This window comes from Habropoda laboriosa, unplaced genomic scaffold (assembly GCF_001263275.1).
Source record: "Habropoda laboriosa isolate 0110345459 unplaced genomic scaffold, ASM126327v1 scaffold718, whole genome shotgun sequence".
Lineage (NCBI taxonomy): Eukaryota > Metazoa > Arthropoda > Insecta > Hymenoptera > Apidae > Habropoda > Habropoda laboriosa.
In genome coordinates, this window is record NW_017100942.1 from 108,188 (window position 1) to 131,253 (window position 23,066).

Here is a 23,066-nt window from a genome sequence, read left to right on the forward strand (position 1 = left end):
ATCCGCGAAATTTACCGGGCGAATAGTTAAATTAGAATAGCTTTTATCGTCCGAACAAGCGGTCTCCCGCGAGAAAATCCGGCCGCTGGTGACAAACGGAGGCTTCTGTTCGCGGTAATGCAAGACGTTGCTTCATTTGCGGTTCAGTGGTCGAAAGGGATAGCGCCTGCATGTAATTGTCTCATTTGCGGCTGTATGTCGAAGTGCAATTTGCCTTCGTATAAGCTTCTGTTACATGCGCTTCTCAGATTGTGCGCATCAGTATATATACACGTGTAACTATAGATCGGACAAATAACCTCATTCTCGGAAAATGTATTCGTTGTAAAGGTGTAATGGATGCAGCAAATATTCACGATAAATTTCGAACGTTTCGCTTATTCATGGGTCAAGTGAAATATTGAAAATTTCCCATTTGTTGTGTACCAGAAATGAAATTTGACGTATTTTCGCGTTATGAGTTGCGAGAGGGCGATTCTGTATGAAACAATAAACCGAAAATGTGGAATAAGATTTTTTAATAAAATTTTGAACCAAGTATAGTGTTTTATTAGAAGTTTGAGATATCTCAGGAAATATTGATTTTTATGACATAATTTATTCAAGATGGTGTTCGAACGTGCCATTATCACATCTTCAACGAAACATACACTATCGGCCAAAAGTTTGGAATCACCTCCCACTTTTCATCGATATTAAATCTGCTGCTAGTTTTTTATAGATTTGCCTCGTATCAATTGATTCGAATGATAAAAAATTCTCAAAGTCGCTGACTACTAAATTGCAATGCTCGGTGATTCCAAACTTTTGGCCGGTAGTGTATGTGTGTCAAAAATTTGAAATATCTCAGGAAATACTGATTTCTCTGATCGATGCATTTGCTAAAAAAATGCATGGTTTCTTACCAACCACATTAGGCACGGGTTAGCTAGGATCACCTTAGCTGAGTCCATAAAATCAAATCAAAAATTAGAACAATATCAAAAAGTGAAGTTAATCAAGTTTCCACCGATTCTCACATAAACATACCAAAATTTATCCACTGAATAATAAAAACAGCCAGCAACACTTACTAATTCCCCCGCAAAATCTCCATCCAACGAAACGCATCAACTGGAGAAACCTGAAAGAAAAAGAACTCTGAACGAAACTGCTCGAAAAAGAAGCGTGCATTCTCTTCTCGATCAGAAGCACCGCGAGAGAGATATTCGTCTCGGGCACCGCCGAAAGACCCATTATTCCCGTCACGATAGTCGCGTGAGAGAGCGAGCGCGCAAGCAAAACGAATCACGAATTCCAGGCGTCATCATCGCGGCTGAGTCAGAGCCTCGGGCTAGTCGATTCGTCATCGTCAAACGAACGAGCTTCCATGGTTTTCGATGGTGAAGTTAGGAGGCTTTTGCACGCGAAATTAATTCGTAGCCCGGCCTCGAGAAATGCCGGTGTGGCGTCGAATTTACATTATTTCTTGCCACCGCCGCCACCCGTTCAATTTCCATATTTCCAAGCCGTCGTCGTCTCGATATCGATCCCACCTCTTTCTCACTCCAACGGTAAACGTATCCGACGAAGCGAGCAAAGTGCTCGGCTAGACGGCGAAGAACGCTTTGAACGGCGAAACGACGAGCCACAGGAAGCCCTTCTTGGCTTCGTAAAAATGGATCTCGCCGCGAATCGTAATAAGGAGGGATGGCGGCAAACGAGAAGAAGAAGAGAGGCAAACGTTCTCCGTTATTCTCGCTTCTTTCTTTCTCTCTTTTGCCCTTTCTTCGAACCTTGCTTTTCTTCGCCGACCCCCCTTACGTCGTCTCTTCTTCTCGTGGCCATCTTTGTGCTACGGCGAGGAAGCTTCGCGCTTTCTCGCGACAAGGAAGAAGAAGAGGAAGATGGATATTAAGTGGAGCTTTGACGGCGAGGCCACGTCTCTCTGCTTTTCCTCGTTATCGGTTGAGATTCCAAATGTTTGGCTTCCTCTTTGGCCGATCTCTCCCGCTTCTTGGATCGTTTTAGCCTGTTTGCCGAGATGTTATTGCGATTGTTGCGAACCAGAGCGGACCCCTTGAAGGACCCATTAACTTGTTTGTCCGTTCTGCCTGCTATTTTTAAGGCTTTGCTGTCAGACCGCTGCTCGGGTGCTTCTGGTATCGTTAACTTGGGGCGATCGAATCTTTTTGGTTTGACTGTTTTCGTGGAGGAAAGTGTTGTTAAGTTGCAGTGTTCTAATTTTCTTTTGATAGGAATGCAGCTTTGGCACACTTTTTTCTGTGAAACTTTGGAAATTTTGAATTTTCCTTTGGAAAATAATTAAAAGTCTTTGTGAAATTACTTATTTTTGTTTCTTCTGTTGATTTGTTCTGTGAACGAAGCTGTGGCGCACATTATGGATGTCACCATAAATGTCGCCATTCGAAGGAAATGAAATATTCTCTGTTGCTTTTAGACTTTTCTAAAAAAATTTTAACTATTGAAATAAATTAAAGAGTGGGAAATATTTTCAGCTTGAAATCATTTTATGGACTGCAAAATGAAAAGTAGCGAACTGTTTTTTTTTACACCTAATACATTTCGGCTTTCCACGAATATTTTTTCGAGTAAAGTGCATCTCAGAATTCGATTAAAACTGAAATCTTGGGTAACTGCGTTCAAAGCTTGGTTCTTTTCCGATATTGCCAAATGGATGCGTATGAAAACAAGTCCTTGAACGTTTTACGAATCGCGTATTTATTCTTATTTAACTTATTCGTTAGCAGAGGTACTTGAGCTATGCTAAAATGGCATACATCGGCCCGTATTACGGAGAATAATTCAACGTTCTGTAAAATTATAATATCAATCTTTTTGTTCCACTAATGCATGCGATTCTGTGTTGCGAGCTTGTTAATTATAATTAAAGGCGTTTTTGCATGGACGAAAATTTTGACGTCAGTTCTTATTGAATGACGGTGTATCGAGTATGTTGAAAACGAAGAATTATGTATTTTATTGGACTTGAAACTTCGCAATTTATTTTTCTCTTGAATCGTGTTTTTTCTATCATTTTTAATACATACTCCGCACTATAACGGGGTTAGAGCGGTAAATAAATAAATAAAAAAAAAAAATAAATGAAGAAATAAATATTTAAAGAAGAAATTAATTTAGAAACGCTCTTTTTTCTAAATGAAGAAATTAATCTAGAATCGCTCTTTTTTCTAAATGAAGAAATAAATATTGAAAGAAGAAATTAATCTAGAATCGCTCTTTTTTCTAAATGAAGAAATTAATCTAGAATCGCTCTTTTTTCTAAATGAAGAAATAAATATTGAAAGAAGAAATTAATCTAGAATCGCTCTTTTTTCTAAACGAAGAAATAAATATTGAAAAAAGAAATTAATCTAGAATCGCTCATTTTTCTAAACGAAGAAATAAATATTTATCGAAGAAATTAATCTAGAAATAAATATTGAAAAAAGAAACGACTGTAGAAACTCTCTAGGTATCTTTTTTCTAAACGAAGAAATAAATATTTAAAGAAGAAATTAATCCAGAAACGCTATTTCTTCTCCGCAAAATCTTCCGGCTTCCTCGCTAAAAAAAAATGATTTTCGACTCCTAAAACCAAAGAAGAACAAGATCAAATCGAATGTCGCGAAGATTGGAATGCCCCGGGATGACCCATTTTGCGCTATAAATGAATTTTACGATCGGAAGCTGCGTTGAATCGCGAAAATCGAACGCGCGAAGGCTGGGGTGTCGTAAAGTGGTTCGAGGGGCTCATTAGAATTTCGCGGGGGAAGAAGAAAACAAAAATTGATATATAGGCAGAACTGTGAGAAATGGTGTTTCAAGCTCAGGTATCATTTTTTTTAAGCTCATCATCCCGATTTCAGTTTTAAGGACGTGCGTAAAAGTCGTTCGAGCGACCTCGACGTGTTCAGCCTGTGTGTTAATCTTATCTTACCAAAATTCGAACAGTTTTCTTCTTTTTTTCTTTTTACATCTTCCTTTGCCTCGATATAGTTCGTGAAAGACTATCTATTTATAGTTGGAAATGGGTCGCCTTGTGTATCGTTGACGTTGCGTTTGGGACAAGATTCAAGACGCGTCGCTTCGATTTAAATCTCAGGGTCCTCAGCGAAAATGAAAGTGAATATCTGTTTGGAGCCTTGACAGCGTGCTCGCGACATTTTATTACGCCATATTCTATTTCGGCTCCGACCATTCGTCGTGTTTAATCCCATCTCAAAGACACGTCAATGTTGTTAGATTTATCGCCGAGAGTGTATTATCGTTCAATTTTGTGTATTTCCTTTTTTTTATTTTTTGTGTACGTTGGAGGAAGAATGACGATAATCTTAGAACACGTTTACAGTGATTATCGTGATGTTCTTTTTCTTGGCAGAATTTCTTGCACGCCAACGTGCCAGGAAAACCGCGTGCAGAATTTGGACCGAGTCAATGACTTTGGATGTCGTGCAATTGCATTTTTACGATCTTTCGAAAATAATATCTGGCGCCACTGGGAATTATTCATACTTTTGGCAATTTTCGACATTACGTTCTCCATCGGTATAAATTTGATTTTGCAATCTTTTTGTGTCATAATGCAAAATAATTGCATTGTTCACTGTTTTTAGTATACATTTAATCAAAACTCGTGCTAAGAACTTTTTCCTATTTTTTTTCGATTCTTCTTCAAGAAGGAGAAACAATAAGAATGAAACTATTTTTATTCAAAAATTTCCCATTTCCCTTATTTTATTCTAATCCCAAATTCTCCATTTCCTATACTTTATTTTTATTCAAAAATTTCTCATTTACCATACGTTATTCCCATTCCAAAATTTTCCCATTTCCTGTACTTTATTCTAATCCAACATTTCCCGTTTCCTATACTTTATTCTCATTCTAGAATTTCCCATTTCTTGTACTTTCCTCTCATTCCAAAATTTCCCATTTCCTATGCTCTATTTCTTTTCCCAAATTTCCCATTTACTATACTTTGCTCTTATTCCAAAATTTCCCATTTCCTGCTCTTTATTCTCATTCTAAAATTTCCAATTTCGTGTACTTCATTCTCATTCCAAAATTTCCCATTTCCTATATTTTACTCCTATTCCAAAATTTCCCATTTCCTGCACTTTATTCTCATTCCAGAATTTCCCATTTCTTGTACTTTCCTCTCATTCCAAAATTTCCCATTTCCTATGCTCTATTTCTTTTCCCAAATTTCCCATTTACTATACTTTACACTTATTCCAAAATTTCCCATTTCCTGCTCTTTATTCTCATTCTAAAATTTCCCATTTCCTGTCCTTCATTCTCATTCCAAAATTTCCCATTTCTTGTGCTTCATTCTCATTCCAACATTTCCCATTTACCATACCTTATTTGTTCACACAGCCGTGCAGTTCGTCAAAGTAGATCAGCGTGTTACCATTCCGTTCTGTGTACCCAATTGCAGAATATGAGACCGCCATTTAAATTCAGAACGTCGAAGCTAGAACTCGAGGGCCCCTCTCGAGAGGTTGATAGATGACCTTGAACAGGCCAGTGGGAGATGGCACGGTTATTTAATGGTCGGAAATGGTTCGTCAATGGCGGTTAACCGAACGGCTCTTATTACGCAAAACAGTCGACGTTTACGGTCCCTCTGTTACGTACGAAAATGTGCTACTACCTTTCAGAAACTATTTATACAAGGTTTGCCAATACGACGCCCGTCCTGAACACCGTTACGACGGTCAATTACTCTTCATTGTAACGAAATTATAGGCGCGCTCACGCTACTAATGAAATTTCAACGGGTCCATGGTTTTCTCAATGGCATGTACAATTCGATTGATTCGTTTTTTCTACGGACACATGCGACGACATAACGTGATTTAACGTTGCCCATTTCTCCTAGTGTTTTATTATTAAATCGTTACAGAATATATTCAACGTGTCTCTGTGAAAATAATTGCCATCTTTTTCAACGGACCTGAGATCAGGTAATTGCTAGACAGAAAACAAAATTTGAAAAAAAAAAAATTAAACACTGTTACACGTGTTCTACCACTCTGTCTGAAAATTCAGAAGCACAGAAATGCATAAAAGTTGATAACGTAAAAAAAGCAAAAGTGCAGAAAATAATTTTTTCATCCCAAAGTCATATGGTTTAAAAAATTCATTTTTCAGTAAAATAGCAGTAAAATTCAGTTCAAATGTTACCCAAAAATTTCTTCGATGCATATTGAAATTTACAATACGTTGCATTGGTACAACCCGTGTACTTGCTTTATTTTTAACTTCAAACGTTCAAGTGTTTGCGTCTTGCAACAGAAACTCCTACATTTTCTTATCTATTCCTATCTATTTTCGAAAAGCAGACTCTATTTTCTGCAATTTAATTCGAGCATGAAGATAACAGCAGAAGCGACCCGCAAGACATTTCTCGAAGCGATTAATCCTGGATCGCGCGAAATATTTGCCGGGCTGATCGAATTTTTCAATAACGTCCGCGAGAGAATGGTTTTTGCGCGGGACACTGGCGCAAAAAACGATTTTAATTAAAGCTGATTGCCGGCCGCCAATTAACGCCGCTATTGCGCCCGCCGCCCAAAGACACTAATGTCCTCGACATATCACTTTTCCATGCGGCGCGGCCGCATCACATTCTGATCGAACGATTGAACACCGAAAATGAGAGAAAAAAGAAAGAAACGGAGAAAGGCGAAATCCTCGAAAAAATTGGACGCGTGGCGAGGCGCTTGCTCGTCTGATCGACCGTGTGAAAACTTCACGTTACCGGAAGGTGCTGATTTGCAGGTTCGATTGATGTTGGTAGATTCGAGATCGATGGAAAAATTGTTGGGGGAATATTCGATTTTAACGGGAGAAACAGTGACTCGAGAATTGAAGAGGTTCTCAAATGGCGTAAGTCCAAAAATTGTGATTCCGCAGGAGTGATAAAGAACTGTGAGATATTGCGCAATGATGTTCATACGCGAAGAGAGACGTGGACGTGTTGTCCTTTTGATAACAGACGATTCAGGTTAAGTTCCATTGAACGAAGAAAGTGTTAGGTGAAACTTAACAGTTTCCCATTAACACCGCGCCTTGAATAATGAATATTCAGTTCTTTTTTTCAGTATCGTGGTTGCGTGTTTTACGAGTACAGTCTAGATTGCAGACGATGATTTGTTGTTTCATTGTCTCGATTCATTAACCTTCAGGTAGTAGTACAATGCTTGTTATGTAAAAATAGTAAAAGCGTGTTCTTGAAATAGATACGAGCGCCTGAGTCATTAGTTAATTCTAAAACTTCGATAATGGATAATTGCCAGTGAGAATAAATTTCAATTCGTTATTTAGTATCGTGCTCGAGGCTCAAAAATACTTGGATCTTCTCTTTTAAATTAAATTAATTACGATTTGAATCATCTTTTTAGAATTATCTGAAAGAAAAAAAAAGGGGGGAATCATTTTCTTCAGCAAAACAAACGAATGATCCGAAACATTTAATCACCAGAGGAATCAATCCCTCCGGGAAAAATAATGCAAACTACAGAACTCATTAAACATTTCACTGAAATGCTTCCAATTGCACGAACTTCTCACAGACCCGCAACATTCAGCCGTCTAACCTCAACCAAACTATCCGGTCCTTCAGTTCAATCAATTCCAACCCTCCACCTCCTAGCCAAGCAAACCGATGCTTTTCAGAAAAGAGTGCAGCGTCCACGTTTCACCCGAAAGTTTCGCAATTTTCGTCTCATAGACGAGAGGGACTATAGAGAGACTATAGTAGAGAAACTATAGACAAACTACAGAGAAACCATTGAGAGACTATAGACAGACTGTAGAGAGATTGCAGAGAGGCTGTAGAGATTAGCAGAGAGGCTATAGTAGAGAAACCATAGAGAGACTATAGAGAGACTATAGAGGGACTACAGAGAAACCATAGAGAGACTATAGAGAGACTATAGAGAGACTACAGAGAAAGCACAGAGAAACCATAGAGAGACTATAGAAAAACTACAGAGAAACTATAGAGATTATAGAGACACCATAGAGAGACTATAGAGGGACTACAGAGAAACCACAGAGAAACCATAGAGAGACTATAGAGAGACTGTAGAGAGACTACAGAGAAACCACAGAGAAACCATAGAGAGACTACAGAAAAACTACAGAGAAACTATAGAGATTATAGAGACACTATAGAGAGACTATAGAGAGACTATAGAGAGACTACAGTGAAACCACAGAGAAACCATAGAGAGACTATAGAGAAACTACAGAGACACTATAGAGAAACCATAGAGAGACTATAGAGAGACTATAGAAGGACTCTCAGACTATAAGCGGACATGGTTTATTATCATTATACGCAGTTTCCTAGTCGCGTGGTGATGCGTGGCTAGCAAGTTGGACGGTGGCCCGAGGAAAGTCAATGTCACGGCAGACAAAAATACGTTGGCATCGCGACGCCGCCGTCTGAATTCTGATCCGTGACCGAGATTCTCGATCAGTCGGCGTTTAGCGGGCCACGTAGTTGTGCTGTTGTTGTTGTTCCTGCTCGGCTGTGTCGCATAGCACAAGGGACGTGCTTTCCCCCCAAATGCCCAAATTCGCGTACTGCTTGTGGTGTTGCTGCCGGCCCCTAGATCGATACTTGTCGAGGCGCGGCGGGGACAGGTTCGATTACGTCGAGTATATACCGCTCCACCAGGTGAACACGCTTTTCTCGAGTGGCCCCCTGTCGTCTGATAAACGTCGGTAATTAGTCCGGAACCATCGTTGGGACGTGTTTCTTTCATTTTTCTTCCCTTCTTCTCTCCCTTTTTTCACTTCAATCTCCTTTCATTTTTTTTTTTCTTTTTCCGTTTAACCGAGAGCGAGTCATTTTATACGCTGCGTTATCGTTCACAAAGTATTTTTCCACAGAACCTCTCTCTCTCTCCCTCTCTCTCTCTTCGTCCACGAAATTTTGATTAATCAATTCGTTTAAAAATTTCACAAATGAAGTAAGCTGTCTATAGAAACGAACGGCACCGTGAAGAAATACTTTGCGAACGTCAGCGTATGTACCACGAAGTCGTCGAAGGGGATTTGTTCTTGGATCGTCTTGTTCTCCTTTGTTCTTGGCAGTGTTACGAGTTGTTTGTTGCTTCGTCCGTTTGATGATTATGCGTGGAGAGTGGAGTGAGTTTTCAGTTGTTTCTTCTTTTGTGAAACGTGCACGGATTTTCGCATGGAGAGCAAGGGATTGAGAGAGAGAGAGAGAGAGGGGGAGAGAAACTGTTATAACGAATGAAATTTTTAGGAGTAAAGGGAATGGAGCATTGCGACTTTCTGACTTTCCTCTCTGGCCGGTGTCCAATTAGCTAGACGCGTGTAAGAATATCTGTCTGATGGACGTTAATGTACTTACAAGTTAACACGATGTTTCTGCAAATACGAGTTGGCGTATTCATATGAACGATGGACACGTACGATGAGAAGTAGTAACGTACTAATTATCGAGAACACTCAGTATTATAACACGCAGTTAGAAGTAATAACACGTGTAAAAGATGCTGTATGTAATTCTCACCTGTCATGGAAATAAAATTCTACATGCTATTAAAATGTTGTTTTCCATTCTTTAGTGAAATAAAAAGGAACTAAGTAGACACTAACTTTAGCACTTAACAAATTTACACTTCGTCGTTTATCATATCAGCGTACGAACGAACGCTTTGTAATCTTCAGATTAGCCTGGAATTATTTCTTGCAATTAACGTGCTTGTCATTCATACTTGGAAGAAAAAATAGATTCACGATCGGTAATTTTCTAATAATGCTTCTCGTACGACGATTGTATCTACGTATTAATTAGTTACACTCCTGATTATACTAGACGTTAATTCGTTAAATTTTGCACTCTATGTTCGCCGCACTTTTAATCATCGTAAGCATCAAGCTTGCTTCTGAAAATGAGTAATTATGTAAAACTTAATGTTGCACCTTGATTCATATCGCGAGTGCATTAACCCTTTCGCTGCTTCAGATTTGAGCGCGTAACGCGTGTCTTGCAGGCGTTCATCAATCTTTCGTTTCGGCGTTTAAACATTTTTTTAAAATTCGAAAATTGAAATTTACAATTTGTCGTGTTTAAACTCTTTTATTAAAGTAAGATGGAAGTGTGCAAAATACAAAAGTTAAGGTGGTAAATTGTGTTAAAACGCGCCACCAAAAACACGTTGCGAGAAAATATTCGGAACGCCTATAGGCGCCAAGGCCAGAGCGCGAGTAAATATCTGAAACGCCTATAGGCGCCAAGGACAGAGCGCGAGCACACGTTCAAAGCGCTATAGGCGCGCAGAGGCGCGTAGAACACAGCAGTAGCAAATTTTCAAAGCGCCTATGGACTTTCCCTCCAACAATTCACTATTCCACATTTGCAAAATAACAAATAACCCTATCCGCTAAAAGCAGTAGTTTCATATAATACAACCTGACAGAAAAATTACAATAAACCATTTTTCAATTGAAAATAATTAACAAACTTCTACCTAGCCAGCCAAGCTGCTCTTTTCTATCAAACCTCTTGCATAAACATTCCGCAGCTTCGATCAATCATCCACAAGCAATCTTCTCGCAACAGCTTCTCTCGAAATGGAAAGAAAAGTTACTCGATCAGATCAAACTCGAGCCACCTGCCGCCATTACGAAATCCTCCGTTTCATCGTGAGAAATCCCACGAGACTCGTGTGTGAACCCGTAAATTCGGCGAAAATCGTCGATCACAGAGGGGCTGCCCACGCAAAAGAAAAGAAAAAGTAAGAAAAAGATCCACGAGCATATTTAACTTGTTGTGCACAGGCGGTCGGTTTCGGTCGGTCGAGCTTCTCCCACGAAATTATTTCGCAATACGCCGTTCGATTTCAGACTTTCACGTGGACGTGGGTGAACTTTCTACGCCTTGCCCCGCGACCGACGATCTTATCAAGCCGGGATTTATCAGAACGAACGAACCGGCCGGTTCGAGCGTCGCACTTAACGAGGTCGAGATGAATTAAGCTGATGATGCGAGCATTTTTCGGGAACAATGGAGTAATAACGCGGGTACTTTAGGTAATAAGCCCCCTCTATCTTTACGGTGAAGACGTCTGAAGACGCAGGCTTGTTTCTGAAATTGCACATGCTCAAAACGCTCGTTTCTGTTTTTTCTTTTTGGTTTTCTTCTTCTTTTGGGTTCTTATTGGTTCTTTGTGTATTGAAGACACTTGACGGATGCGCAGAGTTTGCATAGGGTGCAAGGTTTCGGGGGTTGACGGAGACAAAGGGGCTGGAAGGGACAAAGAAGAATTTTAACGAAGACCTGTTGTTGTGCACAGGCGGAGAGTTGTAATTTTGTATGCAATTCGGGGGGTTTCAGAAGTTGGAAATGCTCGGTTGTGTTCATGGGAACATCTTCAGTGCTTGAAATTAGCAATTCAATGCCTCAGGGATTTTGCCGGGGATCTTGAAAAATTGAGATAATTAGGGTAGAGTGGTTAATTGTTATTGCGAGGAGTCCTGGGTAATTGGAATTTTTAATACTTTAATACCAGAAATGCACTTTACGGTGAAATATGTTTATCGAGTGAATTACAAAAGTTGAATAACTTTTTCAGAAATATTGAATTATCTTTCTGTTAGAATGACTATACACTCGAATTTGCTGTTATTTCTATCATTTTTGGAAATCTGTGAACGAAATTGCAAAGTTGTATGTGAAAAGTGTCCATAGAAGTTTTCAATCGGCCAATATTTCATACTTCGCTTGAAAAAAGAAAGTTTGAAAAGCGTCCCGTTGATACAAGATACAAATATTGCGCCACCTTTTTAATCGACTGACTATACACTCGAACTTTCTATCATTTATTGAAATCTATGAATGAAATTGCAAAGTTGCATGTGAAGACTGTCGACAGAATTTTTCAATCGACCTAATATTTCATATTTCACTTGAAAAATGCCACATTGAACCAAGGTACAAATACTTGGGCCACGTTTTTATTCGACTGACTATACACTCGGACTTTCTATCGTTTATGGAAACCTACGAATGAAATTGCAAAGTTGCAAGTGAAAAAACTGTCGATAGAATTTTTCAATCGACCTAATATTCCATATTTCACTCGAAAGAACGTTAGAAAAATTGATCCAAGGTACAAATATTGGGCCACCTCGTTATACACTCGAACTTTCTGTCGTTTATGGAAATCTCCGAACGAAATTGCAAAGTTGCAAGTGAAAATTGTCGATAGAATTTTTCAGTCAACCTAATATTCCATATTTCACTTATAAAAACGCCCCATTAATTCAATTCTATCATTTACGGAAATCTACGAACGAAATTGCAAAGTGGCAAATGCAAACTGTCGAGAGAATTTTTCAACCAGTCCGGTATTTCACATTTCACTCGGAGAAAAGTAACAAAGGTTCGAAAAACAGCGAATTGACCGAAGTTACAAAGGAGAATCCTGTTAAACGACACGTAGCAGAAGAGATGCGTGTACGCTGACGCTGTTACAACGCGATTTCGCACATCGATCAACGGCGTCAGGACACGAAGGTCGTGCCTGCCGACAAGCCTTCGCTCGTAAATCAATTTCGAGGGTGCACTCGTGTGCGCGTCGATGCATTCTGTAATAGATTTCGACTAAGCAGGTCAGAGAGATCCGGCAGGCCTGAAATTCGGTGTAAACACACGCCTCTCCCCCCCATCCAAACCCTCCCGGGACGACACAAAGCGTCTCAGGGAGACGCAACATCCGTTTATGAATGCGCAGCCGGTAATTGGACGATGCTCCTCGAAGAAGAGAATACCCTTTCGACGGGCGTCGATTTTCGAGTTGAAAGCCGACTGCGATGTTACAAACGTGCTTGTCAGCGAGCTGGGAGTTCGGTTTCTCTGTGTATATACACAGAGTGTGAAATTATTCTTCCCTTCTTTTCACAGTTTTCCCCAGTCAGCTTTAGCATTTAAGGGAGGGTTCAATTGAAAGATTCCTTCACCGATGAAACGCTTTATTTAACTGTTTTTTTTTTTTCTCTGTTGGATTCGGAGTTCGTTTTTAGGTTAGGTTTGGTGTAATAGCGTGCACTGTGAAAATTATGCAATTGTTTTTTTTTTACATAAATGGAAATGTTAGAAAGAGAAAGATTTTCTAGGAATAAAGCACTTAATCAATTTGTCTCGTTGGATTTGGAATTCATTTTTAGGTTAGGTTTGATGTAAGAAGGTGTACTGTGAAAATTATAGGATTTTTCTTAACGTGAATTGAAATGTTCGAGAGAGAAAGATTTTTCTACGAACGAAGCACTTTGTTTATTCATTTTTTCGTCGGATTCAGAATGAATTTTTAGGTTAGGTTTGGGCATACCGTAAAAATTCTACATTTTCTTTCTGCATAGATCGAAATGTCAGAGAATAGGTTCAAAAGAGAAAGACTCTTCTACGAATAAGGTACTTTATTTTCGTTTTGTTCTGCTGAATTCAGAATTAATTTTTAGGTTAGGTTTGGTGCAATAGAATATACAGTAAAAATTCAGTAATTTCTTTCGCATAAATTGCAATACTTCAGAGAGCCCTTTTTCGAAAATTTGTCGAATAATTGTTTTTATTGTACAATCATTCGATATACGAAAAGTTGCTTTTTCTTATTTCATTGCACCACTTAATGTGACACGCCCTGTATAATACTTGCGGAAAAGATTCGAGTGAAACTTCTGGCGCTCCTCGCAAATGGGAAAGGCGTTGTACCAGCCAGGACTTTTCTCATTACGAATGTTGAATGTATAATCTTCTACGTTATAGTTCATCCCTTGCCATTATTCAGACAGCTTAGCTCTTGTTCCTTCTTATTCTTCGCTTACTTATTATTCATTACTCATTGTACACGATCCGGTTTTACATTTATCATAACAAGGAAATGAACAATATTTAATACACACGTTGATGTACCTTTTAACTTGAGCATCATAAATCGCCACACATTTATCACTCTACTCTGCGGTATTTAAATTAATCTTCACTCGCATCGATTATACATTCAACACGAAGAATAGCAATTTCTTTTCCAGATCACTTGAAACCAAAAATTTCTAACTTACGTTCTAAAATTTTTTTATCAAATCACACAGCTTAATAATTTTGAAACCATCGACAATTTTCCTTTTTATTACAGTTTTATCAAAAAACTTTTCAATTTACCTTGTGAATTTTTTTTGTCCATTCGATTGCAATAAATTGTTCAACTCAGAGTCTGGAAATTCTTGTTTCGGACCCTATTTTGTCTTTATCGAATCGTTATCCGCCGTATCTTTTTTTTTTCGATTTATTTTTGATGAAGCGTTGGAAAGAAGATGGCACGAAGTTTATCGACGATTTCCGTGAAATTTCTCGTGAAACTGGAGGACGAATTGAATCTGGGGGGCGTTTACGATCGCGTTTATACGCTTCCTGAATACACCGATAGTTATGACACCTTTGAAATAGTAATATCAGCTTCCATACGCATGATAATCCGAGCTTAGGAACACACGTAACGCGTCTACGAGTTGTAAGCGGTAAATATACCGTGAGCGTTGAAATACGACGAACGTCACCGGGCAATTGCAATTAAATTACCGAGGAAATTAGCCTGCGCTGTGGATAATGTACTCGTGAACACGGAGACTCGCGTTGCACGGACAAACTGACCCAGTCCCCGCGTATACAGGGTGTCTGTACACTTTCAGCCCAAGTTTCACCGTGTAAAATTTGCAAATCTCTCTGCTTCAAATCTTTTCAGATTTTTCTAGCGAAATTATTTCCAAAAATTTTCGAAACCGACCATAATCTTCTAAATGACACTCTTCGAACGTAATCATAGTCTTCTAAGTGGCAGGATTTTTCGAATGTAATTGTAATTTTTTAAATCACAAATTTTTCTTCTCTTTCAATTTGCAATTAAGTTAGAAATAATCGAAGTATTGCAATTATTTCCAAAATTTCTCGAACGCAGCCATAATCTTCTGAACGGCATTTTTCGAACGTAATTATAATCTTCTAAATGGAAACTCTTTTCGAACGTAATTACAATCTTCCGAATCACAAAGTTTTTTAATTCTCCGGTAAAATTCTACCTGAAAATACCTGGAATTTTTTCTATTATTCTACAAAAATCACGGCTGTTTCTTTTTCAAAGAGAAGAAAAATCGTGCGACGAATTGTAAGTTCCACGAAATTTTCCTCGAGGAATAGAGCATACTAACCTCTTCAGGGACACCGACACATACGTATCCATTTCATTTTTCTCAAAATCCCAATATTTACCATAGAAAAATGCACACGAATGGAAAAAAGTCGACTTATTTCCTTCTTCTTCCATAAAAATCTTGGGTGAATAGGTTGAGGAAGTTGTCTCGGCACACCCGGTACATCGGAAAGATTTCCTCCTGGCGGAGGACAATGTTTCACGGGGAGGTATGACGCGGCTAAGCGGCCGTGCATCGGAACAATAGCGCGAGACGGTCGCATATGCGCGGGATGCACACGTATCGCTGCAGCAGTTCCACTTATTGTTAGCGCAAGGCACGATGCATAAGTGCATACGACGTTCAAGTTACGTGCGCCCTGTCTGGCCTCGTGTTTCCAGTCAGACGGTGCACCTTCCGCGATAAAGCCGCGAGATTCTACGCCGTTTTCGTGTTCTCTTCGTTGCCTGTGATTGACGTGGCTTTAGTCGTTAAAATACAGAAAATTTGTCTCCGCACCTTCCCTCTCTGCCTATTCCCTCTTGAACGCTCAATCGAACAATCTCGTGTGTTCAATTAATTTGGTTGCAATTTTCTTCTTCTTCACTTGTACCTTTTCTTTGAACTATTATCGTCCCACTTTTTCGCCAATGTCGTGCTCTGCTTCGTTTAACAATTTGCCAAATTTTGGAATTTTGGAATGAGAGAAAACGACGCGATAATGCCGAGGTTCGTTAATGAGGTGCTGTTAATTGTATTTCTAAACGATTTGGTGAATTCGATGAAACAAAAAGTGTATACGTGTATGTGTCTGTTTTTTTGGAGTTGCAGAAATGTGTGGAAATTTTCTGAAAAAGATTTGAGGAGAACAAAATCCAAGTTTCCGAGAAATTTCGACGTTTGAGGGGAAGTAAAAGTTGAAACTCACTGTAAAAACTCGTTCTCTAAAATGGAACAAACGCTATCAATCTCTCGTCTCTCTCTCTCGATTTTGACGCATTTATGGAAAATCTGAAGGAAAACATTATTAGAAATTCAGCTATTCAAAATTAGAAAACTATATTTAGCGAATAAAACAATTGCCCATCTAGCTTCTATTTTTTAAATTACATTCATAAAGATCTGAATTTGCATAAAAAATCGTCAGGCCAGTCGTTAGAAATTGAAGGAATCGTCAATGCTGACACAAGTTCTTCGAAGTTCTGCGGTTGCTTACTTGCTACCTGTTTCACGGAACGCGAGTGGCTTTCCGAAGAACCGCTATCTCAAGTCCGGTTAGCGATTCTTTAATTACCCAAGGCGCGAGTTCGATTTTCCTCGCACGCGCCAGCTGTGCTGTGCTCCTCTATTTGTCCAAGTTAGAGACGGAAGGATTTGCCCGTGTGCCAACACACAGAGAACTTCCACCTGCTTTCGTTCTTATCCGTCTTTCCGCTCATGACGGATGGCTTCTTGTAAACAATTTCGTTTCCCCAGGCTGTTCGAGAGAGGACTATTTCCCCAGAGAGACAAGCCGTAGGAAATCGTAGAGGCACGCAGCAAAGGGAGAAATAGGGGAACAATTTTTCAGGCAAGTTCGAGAGCCTTCGCGAAGTAAACTGCTCGAACTACGTGGAAACTCGTATTTCAGTTGGCTACCGTTTTCAAATACACTCTCTAGCTTCTTTCTACGGTATCTGTACATATCGGGTTGTTCGAAAAGTTCGCAGCGAAAATTAAGACAAATTCAAATCGACGTATTCTTTTTTTCTAATCGAAATAACGACAAAAGTTCCAAGATATTTTATTCGTTAATTGAGAACGAATCTAACGTATCCCTTAAATTACGAAAATTCGTAGCGAAATTTAGTAAAAATTCAAACCACCGTATCTTCAACCCTAATTGAGATAGCGATAAAAGCCAGAATGCATTTTATTCGCCATTTAAAAACGAATCCAACGCACCCTCTACATTATTCCTAAGTCAAACGAGAGCGGAGATAAGTGGAATTGTATTTTTTGGGGCAGAGCGTTGCGAAGCATTCAACACCCACGCTCCACCCCAGAAATTATAATTCCACCTATCTCCGCTCCTGTTCATCCTACGAATAATCTAAGGGGCGCGTTGGATTCGTTTTTAATTGTAGAATAATGCGCCGTTTAGTTTTCGGCGATATCTCTATTAGAAACGAAGATACGATGGTTTCGCTGCGAGCGTTTATCTCCGTTTTCGATCGAGTAACCCCGCGATAAAACTTGTTAATACGGATCAACAGTATTAGATGGAGTTTTATTAACAGCGTTGGTTACAACATTGTCTTTACAGGAGTGGTTCTGTTGAGTAATTTGGAAAATTGCGATTGTAGGATTAGAGCTGGTGGTGGTTTTAATCAGATACAGTTAGTTACGAGTGTAAGTTATGTAAAGTACGTTCGTTTCCTCGGCCGTTCCATTCAGATGATGATTTGAAGATTACGTAGCGTTACGTAAGTACGGGAATAGTAGAGTAAAGCGGAATTGTTCGATTAAGTCGTTTTCTTGGTGGGTTACTGGAGAAATTGCAAAATCTTCCTTTAGAAGTGATTCGTAATTTATGGTCACTGTTGGGCAGCTGGAATTATTTACCATGCAATTTATTACTTACTTGTGTTGTTCCAAATGGAAGGAATTTTTTGATAGTGGAATATTAACGTTTCTATTGTTTAAAAAAAGATACAGGGTGAGCAAAAGAGTGACGCAAAGAAGCAATATGCTGAAGATTTAAATGAACAAAATTCACCAGGAATTTCATACAATTTTTCATTCAATCTCAGAGCTCCATCGTATGCAATTATTCTGCACTATCGATATTCCTCTCTCGCCGTGGCAGTATGAACTTTCGAAAAACAATCACAGGAAAACTTTTACTTTCGCCATGATTGGACTTTCTCGTGTGACATTAATCACATTTTTTTAAAAATTATTTCGCGTTTCTATATTCACGATTTCACGCGAATTCTTTTACTTCCTACAATTACTGTGTGCGAACTTTTTTTTTAACAAACGAGAAAAGTTGTCGATGTGGAAATTCTTAGATTACGTTTATTCAAATATTTAGCGTCAAATATAAATTGAACATAACTGAACTTTCACATTTTCGCTCATAATTTTAAAGTTAATTTTTTATTAACCGACTAAACACATTTTTCATTTCGACATTCGACAAACTACCCTCGATATAATGCAAAACTATTAAAAAAAAAAAAAATGAAACACTCCAGCTGAATTTTTCCAGCAAGTTCCTCGTTTCATAAAATACATTTGTAGAACCAGGAAGTGGAAAGGCGATAATGACGAGTTCACCGCGGTTAAATAGTCCAACGTGACCTTTTCACCTAACTTTAATTTCCCCTCGAGCATCGAAACTTCTCGTTATTCTCGTTAAAATAAAATGCATATAAAGGTACACTATCTGGACTATTTCTCTTGTGAAAGTGAGGTGAAACACACCACCATAAAAGCGAAAGAAAAACGCGTATACATATATATGCCAGGGGAAGATTTGCATAATGGCAGTTCCATTCGCGATTGGCCAGCCGTACCAGAGTTCGTTCTCTATCGTCGAATTGCCGAAAGCATGGAGCCAGCAAATAGAGCTCTCTCTGTTAGCTCGCGCGGCAATTCGTCATCTCTGACCAATTGATCCTTCTGCAGAATGCGTTTTCATAGAAACGGTGTCTGTTGGTTTTGCAGGTCGAGGCCGGTGACGTCATACTCAGGGTGAACGAAGTCGATGTCAACCGATTCAGTACTAAAGAAGGTAAGAAGACCGACCTGCTTTAGCTTCTCTTTCTTTCTCTATCGCGGATATAATGTACATTCGACGGAGTGCACTGTCGTTCCTCTTCTTCTCTTTTTCTCTCTCTCTGTCTCTCCCTCGTACTGTCTTTCTTCTTGTACTACCCTTGTTCCTTCCTTCTCTGTCTCTCTGCTGAAAAGTATCACCTTTTGGTGATTGATCGTGGCAATTGAATCGTTTTTTTTTTTTTTATGTGGAGAAAGAATCGGTTTGGAGATTGTTGAGGGAAGTGTGGTGTTGGCGTGTATGGTGCTTTGTGTTGATTTTTTGATTTCTTGGGGTAGTTTGGTTGGCGGAAGGGGGGAGATGGGTGATTTAGTGTGACATGGGTGGAAAGGGTGTAGGTTTTTATTAGCGTTTTAAAAATAGGCGCGGAGGGAAACTGTGTGAAGTTTGTGTGAAAGAGGGGAATGATTTGGTGAGATGAGGAGGAACCGGAAAATTGTCGAGTATCGAGGTCGATAATGTTGAGTTGTTGGAAATCTCGAAATTGGCAAATCTTGAGTTATTGAGAGTTTCGAGACTTTCACGACCCGGATCGATATGAGTGGTATTATTTGAGGCTTCCGGGTGTAAGCCGTGTCCAAAAGAATTTGCATTCCGTTTCGCCAGCATTGCAGCTAGCTTCATCAGGATCTGGAGACGTACTGATAATAGTGTGCGTAAGTACCTGTGTTCATTTTCCGGATCAGTGATTTGACCAATCAGTGTTCAATTGATCGATCAAATGTGAATTCTTTTGGACACGGCTTACCTCAAATAATACCACTCGTACTGAGTTATTGAATGTCTCGAAATCATGAAATATTGAATTATTGGAAAACTCGAAATTCTGAAATATTGAGTTCTTGAAAATCTGGAAATTGTGAAATATTGAGTTCTTGAAAATCTGGAAATTGGGAAATATTGAGTTCTTGAAAATCTGGAGATTGTGAAATATTGAGTTCTTGAAAATCTGGAAATTGTGAAATATTGAGTTCTTGAAAATCTCGAAATTGTGAAATATTGAGTTCTTGAAAATCTGGAGATTGTGAAATATTGAGTTCTTGAAAATCTCGAAATTGTGAAATATTGAGTTCTTGAAAATCTGGAAATTGTGAAATATTGAGTTCTTGAAAATCTGGAAATTGTGAAATATTGAGTTCTTGAAAATCTGGAAATTGTGAAATATTGAGTTCTTGAAAATCTCAAAATTATTCAATATTAAGTTAACGGAAAACTCAAAATTTTTGGAATTCAGTGTTTACAGATTTTGACATTAATTTAGAAATTTATCACCTTGAAATTTTTAAAATTTCAAGATAATAAGGAAAATACGTGTTTAATCCAAAAACTAAGTAAAAATACAATTTTGGTAATACGAAATTAATTGAGAGATTTTTTTAACTTTAAAATGGCCCCTGTTAAAATAGGAAAATGTAACTTGGCATATTTTTCTCCTGTAATCCTCATTTATATTACAGTTTATGAAAATGGCCATTTGGTTAATTCTGGTTAAGATCAACGTTGGAAATTGTGTTCAAGATGATTGGAAAGAGTCAATTTCCTTTTTTCCTATTTTTCTGTGATTTTACATGATGAGATTTTCGTAGAGCTCTACTTTCGCAGCTTTTTATTTAGACAATTTGCATTTTTTGTTATTAAGAGTTGGAGAGATAATTTTATTGGTCTATTTGAATATTCATAGCTGATCACTATTAGCGAGCAAAGTTCGTGTTTTTAGAGATGTATTCTGACTTTAATGTCGACGAGGTTGTTGATTTTAACGTGCTAATTATCCTGTAATTTTGTATGTTTGGAGAAAGAAAACTTCTCAAGAGGAATTAATACTTCATTAAAACAAGTAGATTCTTCATCTCATTATCAGTCACAAAAGCATTCTTTTTAAATGAGTGTTTAACAAGCTGTTACAAACACGAATTTTCTGTAATATTAAGAACAACTCGCTTCCAATTTAACGAAAATTATTAAATAATTAAACGGATTTTCTTCTAAAATCGATCGAAAGCAGTTACAGATCTGAAAAGTTTCTAATGCTAATCGAAATTCAAGTTCGATTCAAATTAAAACACGAATTAAAATTCAAATTGTTGCTCGTCAAAGTAGCTATAATAATTCCCCAGAAAAAACCACAATATCGCTCAAGAAAAAAAAAACAAAAAAAAACGCACAATCTGGATCAGAGCTTCATCAGACTTTCACCAAATCGACATTTTCTCGGCCACGAATGAAACCTCAGAAGGTCGATGAGAGATTAACCTTCGCGTAATTGCTACATTTCGCGCGAACCGGAGAATTACAGTCGCGAAATTAGATCAATGGAGTGTGAAGGCCCGTTTATCCTTCGATTGTTCCTGTCCAGAAGGTCCATGAAATTCGCGCTCGAAAGGTGAAAAATTCGGCTCGTAAAACAGCGGGAAGGGGGGAAAACGTGGAAAATTCGCAATTCGCGCTGCCGCGCGGGCGTGTATCACACGGAGACAGCAATAATCCGCGAGAAACGTCCGGTTTATCGCGATTTATTGGAATATCTATCGGCTGGTTGGATTTTCCATAAACCACGCGTCGTTTCGCAGGCAAATTTACGCGACGATTTCCGACGGAAGTCGCGAAATCTTCCGTCACGCAGAATCCATTTGATCGCGTGAGGAATCGAACGTTCGGCGATGATAAAAAACCCGATTGGAAATGGGAAGAAAATCTAACAAATAGGACTTTCAAATTTTAAAAGATTTTCAGCATAAGAAAAGAGAAGAAAATTTAAAAAATGTTTAAAATAGGACTTTGTTAAATTCAATTTATAGTGCGGGATCTTCGCGTCTTAGGTTGTGTGGGGTTCGGGCCGACTACACTTAAATATCGCAACCTCACGAGAACACTGTGCCACTATTATCGGAGCTACCGCACTCGTCTGCAGCGTTAAACGTCTGTTTTCGAGTTTGTCCTTGTCACTCGGTCACTATCGCACGTTCACCAAAAGGGCGCGGAAACGTTAACTGGGTAGACGGATCTAAACGTTGCCTCGTGGTCCGGATTTGTCCACGCCAGGGAGCAAAGTCGGAGCCAGGCAGGATTTTTGTCCGTTCGATGTCCACACAAGGGAGCGTCTTGGAGCAAGTATCCGTTTTTGTCCATAAAAATCGTAGATCGGCCCTCTTTTTATCCTTGCTGGGGGGCCAGCATTTAACCCTTTCGCTACGGCGATTATCCGCAGAATCTTTCGTTTTGGTGTTTGAAAATTGAAAAACATCGAAAATTTATCATTTTTAAATTTCTGTTGCTAAATTGAAACGAGAGTACTCGAAGGATCGAATTTTAACCAAATTTAAGGATCGAATTAACGCGAAAGTGTACCAAAAGTCATCAACAGCAGAGTGCGAGAAAATTTTCAGAGCGCCTGTTGAATCATAAGGAGAAATGTGTATGTGTCTGTGTAATAGTAATGGCAAAAATAATCAACATACTGAGACAGATTAATATAAATATATATATATAGAAATAACATAGTAACCATCTGTTTAGTATGGGTGACGCAGATATGTTTTTTTTTCTCTGCGTCTTGCTGATGTTTTGTTTGATTGATTGCATAGCGACGTGCCTTCCTCGCGTATAAAAAATAAAGAAGATTCATAATTAAAATAATATCTTTTAATTTATTACCATAATTCTAACAGCACCAATAGCGGTGAGAAGGTTAAAATATGAATTTTCTCTCGTCCTTCAAAAAAACCACTTCCTTTTTTTAAGAAGCTTTAATCAAATACTTCTCTGAATGAAAGTAAAGCGACATGTTAAATTTCTAAAATTTGGAGCTCAAATATTTAACCCTTTCGTTTCCAATTAATATTCCTTCTAAATTTCTTCTTTAAAATTCTTAAATGCTCTAATAAATTGAGATTCACTTTGCCCCAACACTCCACACACGATCGCACTTCATTCACACTCGTATTTGTCCCACCGGTCACGCAAAGTATTAAAAAAAAAGAGAAGAAAATTCTGTGGACGGAAACTACGT

General features: G+C 38.6%; 1 protein-coding gene across 1 annotated transcript in view; it reads left to right on the forward strand.

Moving 5' to 3' along the window:
• Positions 1-23,066, forward strand: part of LOC108577636 (PH and SEC7 domain-containing protein 1) — a 106,142-nt gene that overhangs the window by 47,183 nt on the left and 35,893 nt on the right. Inside the window, exon 2 of the mRNA XM_017940813.1 lies at positions 18,946-19,012. Coding sequence (XP_017796302.1) covers positions 18,946-19,012 — 67 coding nt within the window. The remainder of the gene's footprint in view (positions 1-18,945; positions 19,013-23,066) is intronic.